Raw genomic sequence first — 12,482 nt, forward strand, 5'->3', positions numbered from 1 at the left:
CTCGCCCAGGGGCTAGCAGGCCAACACCTAACTCATTCAGAAGTGAGCAGATACTGACAAGGACCTGAAGGATTTGTCGTGTTGCCTCCTGCCAACGAGTCCATTTCTGATGTGTGCGTCCAGGGCACAGCTACCTCGAGGCATCGTCCCGACTGGTGCCAGCACAGAAGTGCATGGGGACGGGCAGTCTTCAAGGTCAGTAAGTGAGCTCATGTCTAGCGAGTGAGAAAATGAATTTTCCACGGGAAGGAAATTTGCCCTGTGTGCACACCACGCATGCACACCTACATAGGGCGTGTGCAGTCGTGCAAATCTCTTGTACTCACACACGCGCTGGAAAGCCACCATCGCCCAGCTTCACCACACAGAGACAGATGAGGGATCCAGGGGGCTGCTGGCACAATGATCTAGAGCCCTGTGCCACCGCCCTGCTGATGTTGGCTGCCATCGAATTGGTCACCGTCCCCTTGACTCACGGGAGCCCAGGCGTAACATAGCAGAAGCTGCCTGGCTCTGCATCATCACCGCGATCCGCTGTGGCCCGGACCAAGATCAATCGGGTGTCCACTAGCCTGGCTGACTTTCTCAAACAGGCCACGTGAATTCGGAAGAAGCGCTGCTGGAACCTGTCCAGGCTCGTGGCAACAGGCCAGCCTCCGCTGAGAAGCAGATGAACATGAGCTGGAATGATTGAGAACTGCACCCGGGGGTCCTCCCACCGAATCACCACTGCCTTGTCCGCCACGATGCACGGGCTACTAAAGAGGACACTAGCTGCTCCTCAGTCTGGTTAAATCCGACAGGTTCAAAAACAGTCTTTCAGCAGGAAGACGCATCAGCTTCCTGCAAAGAAGATGAGCCCGGGGCCAGAGAGCTTGAGATCTTGTCTAGACAGCTAGAATCGCCCTCTGGAAGCAGTAACAGAAGGCAAGCATTGGGATCGCAGGGAGCCTCCTTGTCACTGCAATGCCATTACTTGTCTTAAGTGCTGTTCTCTCCCAGAGTCCTTTGAAGAGAGGGTCTGGGTTTTAGCCAGGACACCAGCCCAGCAGAGGGCGGGCTCCATGATGTATGCAGGGATGGATGTAAAAAAGAACATGACGCTTCTGTACAGGAGAGAAAAAAGAGGAGGAGGAGAAAAGTGGGTCTTGGCAGCACCAGACCCCATCTTCTCCCACTGGAAACCTGGCCACAAATCATGAAGCAGAGGGACAGTGAGGAATTCTTCACTCAGTCCAACCTCTTAGAACAGAACGCAACCCCAACCCCCCTGCCCAAGTAAGAGTTTGCTTAAGAGATGAGAAGGGGAGGCGAGGAAGAGCCAAGCTGGGACAGTGTGCTTGGCAGGGTTCTCTGGAGAAAGAAGACCAGGACACAGGATGACATCTATAAGAGGATAGGTATATACAGTGAGAACATAACAGCTGATCAGTCCACACAGCAGTAGAGGGCTCAGTTCAACTCACTTTCGTGGAACAGTTACTGTACTGAAGTCCTTCCACTCACATGGGCCGCAGGGTCCAAGGTCAAGGAAGCAGACAGCAGAGTCTTCCCTCAGGCAAGGCAGGCAGAGTCTGCCTGCAGGCAGCAGACAGCAGGGTGCATCAGCAACAGTCAGTAGCTTGGGAGCTTAGCAAAGCAGGTGAACTCAACTGATGCCTGGAGACAGGATCCATAAGCCTTAAGCTCAAATGATGTACGCACCAGCAGCATGGCGAAGCAGGTCTCCAAGGGGCCTCAAGTTCTAGCACAGGAGCCACCGGTTGGCTTGTGCCACATGTAGTGTAGCACACGGGTTACGGCGGTCACGATCTCAATCTATCTCCTTGGGGGTTCTATCTTGCGGACCCTCTGTTTTACCAAAGACACTTTTGTCTTCTAGCAACAGGTCTTTCCTAAGGACGTGTTTCAAGTACATGAGCCACGCTCCTGCCATCTGGAGTGTTCTAAAGGAGCGGCTATGTTTCTTCTAAGGCTGATGTGGTAAGCAAACTGCTTCACAACTGGACCGATAAGCATCGCCCTGAGAAAATGAAGTTTATTCTTTTCCCTTGGCCAAGACGGGCGTCTAGAGCTCCTGCTGTGAGCCAGGCACGGCAGGCATAGGGCCGTCTGGCAGCGTTCAGTCATGGGGGTTGGGGGGGGGAGTGTGGGTAAGACCTCACAGATGTGCTTCCCTGAGAGGATCTGAGCTTGCTGCAAAGTTGCAACTTTCTCAGTACAGTCTGGCTCTAGGCCACACCACTCCACGTGTGAATACAGACCCGGATACAAACGCTCTTGGTCTAAGGTCTTTATGCAAGACTCAAGCTGCCAACCTCAGTTGAGGCCTTTGGATCGTACCCCAGGGCATTTTTAGACATCACACTGACTGGAAGGTATGGCAGGTCATTAATGTTTGGGGACCAGGGATACTTAGCTGCCTGTCATGTACCAGACTAGGGGGCTTCTAGAGGAGCTCTGGTGCATACTGGGCTATGCTTTAGGCTGCTAACCCTAAGTTCACCAGTTCAAATCCACCAGCTGCTCTGTATGATAAAGGCTGCCTGGTTCCATGAAGATTTAGAAACAGTCTTAGAAAACCCATAGGGAGAATCCTACCCAGCCCTAGAAGGTCGCTATGACTTGTGAACGAATGCTTACTTGTTTATACCACCCACCAAGGACTCCATTGTCACTGGAATCAACTTGATGGCAGAGAGAGGGTGTGGAGACAGAATGGGGAGAGATCATGACATTTCCCACACCAACTTCCGGAAGCACCCGCACACCTTGCCGCATCGCAAAGAACTCTCTTGCCCCAAAGGCCAATTGTGCAAACGTCTACGGCTTTCCCCAGGTGCTCAGGTAGTCTACGTCTCACAAAAGGGCCCTCCCACAGATGCTCCGAGAGTGCTGGGTGGGAGGTCCTCCGTTGGCTCCTCCATGCCCAGAGCCTCCAGGCCACTGGACAGCAACCTCGGTAGACCTGCGCTCTGATTTTAGCCAGCGTCCATCCGTGTTGCATTAAACTTCCCCAAACCTTGCAATTTCGGGTGTTACTTTCCCAGCAGGGTCTCTCTTTCTCAAGAGGAAGAAGTGAGGCATCAAGAAGACCCTTTGGAAGTCAGAGTAGCTGCTTCTCCCTCCCTCCTCCAGCTCCCCGAGTGGCACACCAGCGGTCTTGGCGCCCTTGCAGCTGTGGATGTGATTTCTCCGAAGCACTCTATTAATTAAAGAAAGCAATTCTCAGTCAGTCCAAAGGAGAGCGCGTGCTTAGGAGATGAAACACATCAGCGTGCTTAATGTACAGTGTTGAAGAGTCTCCTCTGGAGACAGGGGATGTGCTTGTCTACCTAAATGGACCCAATGAGATGTTCGTCTCAAATGTTCTTGGAGCTATGCATGGAATTTAATGAAGAGTGGGGGTGGGGTGCAAGCAGAAGGAAACAGGGAGCGAGGCAGGAGAAATTGCTCACAGTCCCTGCGTCCTTTTCCGAGAACTCGGCTCCTACTCTCACTCTGAGAGCATGAGTTCTGAGTCGGAGTGTCTCACTGGGCCGGTCAAGAGGCATGATCCGAGCCTGCTGTTGAGTGGACCGCCACCATCACCATTTCAAACAAGCCTCTGGGGCTCCAGGGCGTCCCCGTGGGAAGCAGGTGGGGACGCTCACTGGCTCTCGAAGGATGACTTGCTTGCTGTCCATAACAAGGCTCCTTCATGCTTGTCACTGGCTGAGTGGTACAAGCAGTGAAGTGTTCATCCACAGGTTTCAGGGTGGGGCCTGACCAGGGGTCCCTTCCAAGACAAGCCTGGGGGTCTGCTTCCAGCAGGTCCTGGCCGATGGACACGGGGAGCAGCCATGAGTCAGAAGGGACTCCAACCCACGCGTCGCTGTCCTCCACCCCAGTGCCGTGGCAGGGATCCTAATGACAGCCCTTGCTGTTCCTGGTCAGCCAGTTGGTTCTGACGTATAGCTGCCCATACACAGAATGAGACCCTGCCGGGTCCTGCGCCATCCTCTGCCCGCCCGAGGCCCGGGTCAATCCTTCCCTATGTTCCACCGAGCACGATGCCCCTTCTCCAGCGACTGAGACCAGTCCAAATGTACGTAACACGGAGCCTCAACGTCCTCTGTGACTCTAAGGCGTGCCCGGGATGAGCTTTTTCTAGACAAATGTATTCACTGCTCTGGCAGCCCCCGATAGATTTAATATTCTTCCATCAACGCGCCAGCTTTCAGAGGCAACAATTAATTCCTCTTCAATCTTCCTTATTCACTGCCTGCCTTCTGCATGCGTATGAGGTGATTAGCAGCACACCTGAGTCAGCGCGGGGCCATCTCCGCTTCAAAGAGGTCTTTTAGATTCTCCCGAGGCAAGTCATCACCACTTGATTTCTCGACTTCTCCCCACCAGCACGGAGGGTGCAGGCAAGCGAAAGAAAACCCTTGATTTCACTGTCTTCTGCGCTCACCCTCATGTTGCCCAGTGAGCCAGTGCGCGGGCTTTTGTTTGCTTGACGTGACCGTGTACCCCAAATGGAGGCTGTGCTCTTTGAACGTAACCCTTAGGCACTTCAAGTGCTCTGCACTTTCAACAGGCAGGGCGACATCATCTGCACACCAAACGTGGCTCGCGTGGCTCCCTCCGGTCGGGATGCCTCCGTCCCCCCCTTCACCTGGTCCATCTTCTCAGATCACCTGCTCAGGACACAGACTGAATAAGTGGGAGGAGCGGCGGAAACCCTGATACGCATCTTTCCTGTTTTCAAACCACGTGGCATCCCATGGCTACACGGTGCCAACTGCTCCCTTGCCTCTGCATAGGTTCTCCGGGAGCACAGTTGAGTATCCCAGAAGCCCTGGTCCCTGCGACGTGATGATCCACACAGTCAAACGCCTAGACATCGTCGATAGGACACGGATACACATCTTTCTGGAGTTCTCTGCCTTCAGTCACGGCCCGTCTGACATCAGCAGTGGTCTCCCTTGTTCCACATCCTCACCTGAATCCCACTTGGATTCCTGGAATGCCCCCTGGGTAGCATTACTGCTGTGTGCTGGGGCAACCGTTTCAAGATTGCTCCCAACGTAACTGTCCGTGCCCGAGATACGGATGAATGACCTGCACACTCTACGGGATAACTGTTCTTTGACCTGGGCAGAAACAGAGGTGTCTTCCAGGCGTGCACATACCAGCTTCTCCTTTGAGGCGGCCGCTCCTCCCCAAGCGTCTTTTGAGTGCCTTCCAGCCAGAGGGGCGTTGATGAAGACCCTTCCATACAGCACGGGCTATATTTGAAAGATGGAGTTGATGGAGGATATTCACCGTGATGAACAAATCTGTCCAGGAAAAGAATGACCAGGTCCGTCTTCCTGCTCTGAATGAATTTGGAAACCCTGCTGAAACCAGTCCACCACGGGAGATCCAGCTGGTAAGGGAGACACCAGGGGCACAGCGCCCCGCCTCAGCAGCAGCGCATGCCACCACAGTGGGAGAAACTGACGGGCGCCTGGGGAAAGAGGCCTTAGATGAGTTTCATTAGTGGAAACCAGAGTAAGGATGGCCTGGAGGAGAACTTTCCTGGCGTCTCATTCTGCAGGAAGACAAGAGGGGGACCAGGGCGGCATCTGGATCAGGAAGACAGGAGGGACCCCAGGGTGGCATCTGGAGAAGAAAGGGCCTCGGAAGAGCATTCCAATTCCTGGCACCACCTAGGGATGGCGGCTGTGGGGCTGCCGACGGCCCCCCTGGGCCGGGAGAGTGGTGCATGAGCTTGGTGCATGAGAGAGGCTGGGGGCTTCACTCCGGGCTCAGATGAGACTGAAAAGGCACAGAAAGTCAGAGATCATACAGAGATGGGTGCGGGCACAGGGAGGAACGCGAGACAAAGAGGAGGGTGGGAAAGATGGACTAAATGATACGGAGACAAAACCCAGCAGGAGGAGATGCCTCCTTAATGAGGTCAACATATGCCCAGGGACTGGGGCTGTAGGGGAAAGGGTGCCATGGCAACCCCAGAGTTGCCCAACTTAGCCGGTCCCTTAATCCACCCGCGAGCTTACAGACAGCCAAGGCTGTGGAGCTAAATGGGCCCAGAGAGGGCATGCACACCTGCCACTGCTGGGCCGCTGCTCACCTGAGGGCCTGACCCTCCAAGCCTGTGGGCCAGCTACCAGTCCCAAGCTGCAGGATCTCAGACCAGGACCAGTTATCTATGTTCATCCATGGCCCCAGCTTCCAGGGGCTGATGAGCCCTTCACCTGCAGGCCAGCCAGCCAGCGGCAGCCTCGGAGCTGTGCCATCTGGTGCATGCTGGTCGAATCCCGGAGCAGAAAGGGGGCTTGAGCAAGCTTCTGCCGTGCCCGAGATGCGGATGAATGGCCTGCCGGCTTGTCACGTAGCCCACCCCACGGTTCAAATGCTTCTTACTTCAAATTTCATCCTCTGACCTAAGCCCTTGGTCCCGAGCAGAGGAAAGAGGATGGTGAACCACACAGTGGGCGCCAGGAGCCCAGGTTACCATCACTACATCAATCCCCACACCCACCCCGATCCCTGCTCTCTTCCCGCCTCAATTCTGCATTCATTTCCACATCCAGGGGGAAGCCGAGTGCAGGCAGAAAGATGGCACCACTGGGTGACTGCGCCCCTTCTCCCAGCTGCTGACCGGGGCCTGCCTCCCAGCAGCCTTTCAGAAAAGACAAAGCTAAAAAGTAGCCAACCTGATTGGCTGAAAGCTGGACCGATCTCGGGCACCAGTCTTCCTTTAGGCCCATCTCATCCCCACCATCATGAAAATGTTTGAGGGCATACAAGAAGTGGGTTGGAATAAACTGGGTTGAAATAATAGAGTATGCTCCGGGTGGCAATTAGGCCAATTCTGAATTCACTAATCTTTCAATTGCAAATGAGAGGCGGAAGTTATCTGTGGATATAGCTTAATATTGGCCACATTAAGTGGGAAAAAATAATAAACATACTCCTGGGGTCTTTAGAAATATTTTTTTCTGTTACAGTATACAAATATACCACCACCACACTCATCTCTGTGTTTCTCTTTCCTTTAGGGACACCCCTTTCCTCTGGGGGATGCTCTGTTTCTTCTCAGGATGGGTGGGGGCTCCACCCAAACTGGCCCAAAGGTAAGTGCTGGCCACTCATCGGGGACCTGAGCGACCGGCGCAGAGCCCACTGAGTTCCGTGCTTGGGGAGTCACATCGCAACCCGGAGTTCTCTGAACTGTTAACCACAGCCCCGGCAGAACCTCTACCAGCTGGGCCTCCGATGCCACCAGCTGAGCCCTGAGCTCTCTGGCCAGGTTTGCCATTGCCCAGACCAGGCATCCGCAAACTGCAGCTCTTTCGGTACCTGTTGCTCTGAAGCAAAATCGGAAAAGAATGCTATCCAGATAATGGCGAATGACTTTGTCCAAACGTCCCTCTGGCTCTTGACCACATTTTAAACTGCTGTGAGGGGTGAGGATTGACTCTTCCGGTTCCAAAGCTTGCCGGCCCCGGTCTAGAGAACAGCCGAGACTCATGGGAAGAGCCCAGGTGAAACAACTGGGTTCAGGCACAGCTGCTAACCATCAAGCCGGCGGTTCGAGCCCACCTGGCGTCTCTGCAGGAGGAATTGCTGGCACCCGGTCTCCTCGCATTCTGGCTCACAGTGCCCTTACTGGCCTTCTAGGCTGCAATCTTTACTGAAAGCAAAGCCCTGGTGGCATAGTAGATACTCGTTGGGCTGCTAACTGCAAGGTCAGGAGTTCAAAACCACCAGCTGCTTCGATAGAGAAAGGTGAGTGACAGTCTCAGAACCCACCGGGGCAGGTCTACCCTGTCCTATCGGGTAGCTGTGAGTTGTAATTACCTCCATGGCTGTGCGTTTGTTTCGAGCGGCAGTAAAGTGCCATTCATCAAACCTTTACCCAGGGTCCCCTTCAGGAAAACAGGGAGGGCTGACGGTCCCAAGCACACGAGGAGCCCTGGCGACAGTAGGTAACAAGTTAGGCTACTAACCACCGGGCCCTCCTCGAGAGGAAGACCAGGCTGTCTGCCCCTGAGACTCACAGCCTCGGAAATCCACAATGCACCTCCCCTCCAGCTTAGAGGGCCGCTGGGCATTGCAATCGACTTGATGGCGGCAAAGTTGGCTTGAGTTATTGAGAGCTCCAAGGGCCAACTGGATCCCAGCCCGGTTCTGAGTGGAATGAGCCCTGTAGGTGCTGATCTGGGGGCTCCGTTCTTGGGAATCTTGAGTGAGAAAAGGCAAATCCTTTCTCCCCCAAAGCAGCTCTCCTTCCCAGGGGAATGCCACCCAGCCAACCAACAACAGACCCAATGAGGAATTTAAGAGTTGGGAGTTGAAATGCAAGTGTGAGTTCGCGGGTGAACACACCCACCCACGCCCATGTTGTGCGTGTGTGGTCATAGTAGTGTGTCCCAAGCAAGTAGCCGCTTCACACCAGGTCTGTATGCATTTCACGCGGTGAAACTTTCCAAGATGCAGCTTCAAGAAGTGTGTCAGATCCACCCTGATCTCCAGGGGCTTTTTCTTGCCAGGGGACCTTAAAGGAAGCTCTGTTTCTAGCCGGTCTTTCCCTTACAGAATTCATGCTCTCCTGACTTCAGTACCCATTCATGGGTCCCCCTAACAATCTCGGGAAAGGTTCCTAGGAAATACAGGGGTACTACCTCATCACTACCCACCCCTGACCTAGGTCCACTTCGCCTTCTACTGACACGAATGCTGACTCCTGCTCCTCCCACGGTCGTACAGAAGGACAGACGACCGTCCACCTGGCAGACAAAAAACAAGCCAAACAGCTGCCACTGAGTGGACTGATTGCGATGCACCAGGGAAGTTCGCAATACCAGGCACGGCTCCCTCTGGGGCAGCTTTGGCTCCCCTCTCATTCGCTGAAGTGGTCTAAAGAGGGTGCTAGGGAGAGAGTTAAGGTCTATGAGACTGATGGACAAGGAAGGTCGAGGCCAGAGAGCCAAGATCTAGAGCAGAGGTTCCCAAAGTGGGTGAGACCTGTCCCGGGAGGGCGAGGCAGCGGAAGCAGATACCCACACTTTATCCTGGGTGATGGGCTGCAGGTCAGAAGATTTTTATTTCCCGGGGGGATGGGGAAGGGGTGGGTCGGAGTCCTTTTTTGTCTCTGCAAAGAGGGCCGTGGGCCACATTAGTCTGGGACCCCAGGATCTTGATCGACAGTGGGGTCATAAGACTGGTGTGTCAGCACGTGGTCTGTGTGTGCCTTCCAACACAGACACGTGGACACACCACTTTGCATATCTCAAGAGGCCCACGAGCCCTTTGGGGAGCCCATTCAGGGACCCCCAGTGGAAAGAACCCCTGGCCCAATTTCTAGAATGTACTCAGCTAGTGTTTGTCCACAGAGACGAAACACAGGTACCCCTCTACCCCCTGCCACATGGCTCTTAGCAGCAAGGATGGAAACGGGCCGAGGGCCACGGGGAGAGGCCCGAGCAGGTCACCTGGTGGTCAGGGATGAGAGTGGAGTGGATCCATGGGCCGGTTTGAGAGACAATCCCAGAATCACTGCTGCGTGAGAGTGGAAGGCATGAACAATGGAGCCGCAGGCTTGGCCCCAGCACAGGGTTTCCAAAGAAAGAATGTACCAGAAACTAGGGACGATGTTTGTGTCTGAGGCAGACAACTGGGGCTCGGGGAAGGTTAAATTGGGAGAAAGATGCCATACTGCTAATCCATGTGCTTGCTGTTCCAATGAAAAGAATACTAGTTCGAGATACATAAATGTAAGGAGATGGATGGTAGATGAATGGATGGATGGGTGGATAGATGGGTGAATGGGTGGGTAGATGGAGGGATAGATGAGTGGGTGGGTGAGTGGGTAGATGGATGATGGGTGGATGGGTGGATAAATGGGTGGGTAGATGGAGGGATGGATGAGTGGGTGGGTGAGTGGGCAGGTGGGTAGATGGATGATGGGTGGATGAGTGGAGGGGTGGATGGGTGGATAAATGGGTGGGTAGATGGAAGGATGGATGAGTGGGTGGGTGAGTGGGCAGGTGGGTAGATGGATGATGGGTGGATGAGTGGATGGGTGGATAAAAGGGTGGGTAGATGGAGGGAGGGATGAGTGGGTGGGTGAGAGGTAGATGCATAGGGATGCATATAGGGAAAAGAGGCTGATGGCTTTCAAATAATTCCGGCTCAGCTAAATCACAAAACCGCCACAACCTCGGGAGTGCAAAGCACTTGGCACAAGACCATAAATGGGAAACATCTCATAAATGCAATTCCCAACTCGAGCTGCCGCTTCGGCTGATCAGAGCGGTTGAACTTTCTCTCCCACCGTGTGGCTCTTTCCTCTTGCCGAACCAATTACCAGACATTATAACAGCAGCCCCAATATGATTTTTTTAAAGGCTGATGTTATTCACTAAAGACCCATTAAGCCAATCTCTGTGCTCCATTTACAGCAAGCTCACAGGCAAACCCAGATGGTACAGATAATGCACATTCAGGCTCAATCTACAGGAGGGCAAACATCAAATAGCCATTATCAATGTCAGAGTCCTGCGCTGCCTGACACCCACAGGTGCGTCCAGGTGAGACCAGCAGTGACCTTTGGAGAGGTGGCTGGACACTCTCTGTCTGGGCGCGCAATCCTCACACTCCCCCACCAGGGCTGCGTTTACCTTTGCATCTGAACGGTTAGCAACGGACAAGGAGGGTTGCTTGGTAACCTGGTAACAGGCTGTGCCTAGATGTTCTGAAGCCAGGATTGCATCTTCCTCCCACACAACCCCTGCTTACCACTTAACCCTGGGCTGGCCAAGAAGACCTAGTGGTTCCAGAAGGTTCTCCTACAGGGCCAGCCAACCCTGGTTGGCCCTATCCTTCCCGTGCCCCCCTTGGAAAAGGTTGACCCAAAACATCAACCGCTTTTTAACTTTTCTTAGCTGCGAGGCACTGACATTACCCCTATGGCCTTCAGCATCTCTCTCTCTCTCTATCACACACACACACACACACACACACGAGAGAGAGAGAGAGAGAGAGAGAGAGAGAGAGAGAGAGAGAGAGAGAGAGAGAGAGAGAGAGAGAGAGAGAGAGAGAGACTTTTTCATCTAAGAGCAGGCTCTGAATCATTAGGCCTCTAGAGGAGGATGTGCAGCCCCATTAGACAATTGGAGCAATCCCCGGTGGTGCAAAGGGTTCACACATTTGGCAGCAAATTACCAGGTTAGGAGTTCAAGTCCAACCAAGGCAACTAGGAAGAATGGAACCACAACTGGAAAGTCTCACCATATTGGTGGCTGCAGCTGACAGGACTGCTTCCAGTCCAGCATTCACAGCCTAGCATGGCAAATGATGGACCTGCTGAAACACAGGGCCCCACCCTCTTCACGAGGGACGGTCGTTGGCCAGGCTCCAGCAGGAAGGAAAACAAGCAATCAACTCGCGGCCATTCAGGCTCACCGAGGCCGTGCAGGACAGGGCAGACCCACCCCTGAGGGTTTCCGAGACTGTAACTCTTTACAGGAGTAGAAAGCCCGGTCTTTCTCCCAAGGAGTGGCTGGTGGTTTTGAACTGATGACCTTGCAGTTAGCGGCCCAACTCGCCACCAGGACACCTCCAGGGCTCCTCATCCTTCAGGCGCTGGGCCCTCCGGTTTAAGGAAAAAGACAGCTTTGCAGTCAGAGGTTCCCTCTTTCCTGGCTGCAAAACTGGATCCGTGGGAGACACAGCCTGGCTCTCCAGATGAAACCAAGAGCTCAATCAAGGTCACAGAGAGGGGTGAGAGCTCTCACCAGGCGAGTCTCACAAAGGCCAGCGCTCTTTGGCCCACGTCATAGGGAGGGCCCCACCGGGCCCCACCTGGTCAGCCACCAGGTGGCTCCTGGCTCTTCTTCAGGTACAAGCACACCTACAATAAGTCAGGACCAGCCCCAACCCAGAGGCCCCCGCTCGGCCTTCACACTGCAGGGCGGTCGCAGAACAAACGAGATGAAACGAGACGGCATGCAGCTCCTACCCACTCAGCCCTGTGCCACGGCCGGGGCACCTGGCCCACATGACTCCCACACCCATGGCTGAGGGTCTGCAAGGAGGCGCTTGCCTGAAAGAAGCCCAGCTCTACCTATCCGGATGGAAAGTTCTCTCTCGGGGAAGAGCAGCGAGGGGCCCTCGGCGTCTGATTTCTTCACCAGCTTGGGGTCGAAGCTCAGGGCCAAGGCCGTCTGGGGGTCTTCCGCTGCACCCTGAAACAAGAAACAGTGCCATCCATCACTCTGGCATCAATACTACATGCTCCTCTAAACCTTGGGTCCTAGTGGCAAGTGGCCAATCTCTGCCAACAGTGCCTGGCTAAGTAGTCCTGGGCCTGACTCGGGTTTCTTGGGGTCATGAAGTGGACAACCCGCTTTCCAGGTTACCCGCACCAAACCTGTGTCCACTGAGTCGGTTCCGACTCAGAGCAACCCCACGGGACTGAGGAGAAC

At 54.3% G+C, this 12,482-nt stretch overlaps 1 protein-coding gene across 6 annotated transcripts in view; it reads right to left on the bottom strand.

Annotated features, from left to right (window-relative positions):
- SLC39A11 (solute carrier family 39 member 11) overlaps positions 1-12,482 on the bottom strand; it is a 282,444-nt gene that overhangs the window by 165,437 nt on the left and 104,525 nt on the right. For 4 of the 6 annotated variants that reach the window (XM_075562157.1, XM_075562155.1, XM_075562158.1 and 1 more), the window contains exon 5: positions 12,101-12,242. In XM_075562157.1, the coding sequence (XP_075418272.1) occupies positions 12,101-12,242 (142 nt within the window). The remainder of the gene's footprint in view (positions 1-12,100; positions 12,243-12,482) is intronic. The other 2 variants (XM_075562156.1, XM_075562153.1) reach the window with 1 other exon arrangement.

This window comes from Tenrec ecaudatus, chromosome 10 (genome assembly GCF_050624435.1).
Source record: "Tenrec ecaudatus isolate mTenEca1 chromosome 10, mTenEca1.hap1, whole genome shotgun sequence".
Classification (NCBI taxonomy): Eukaryota; Metazoa; Chordata; class Mammalia; order Afrosoricida; family Tenrecidae; genus Tenrec; species Tenrec ecaudatus.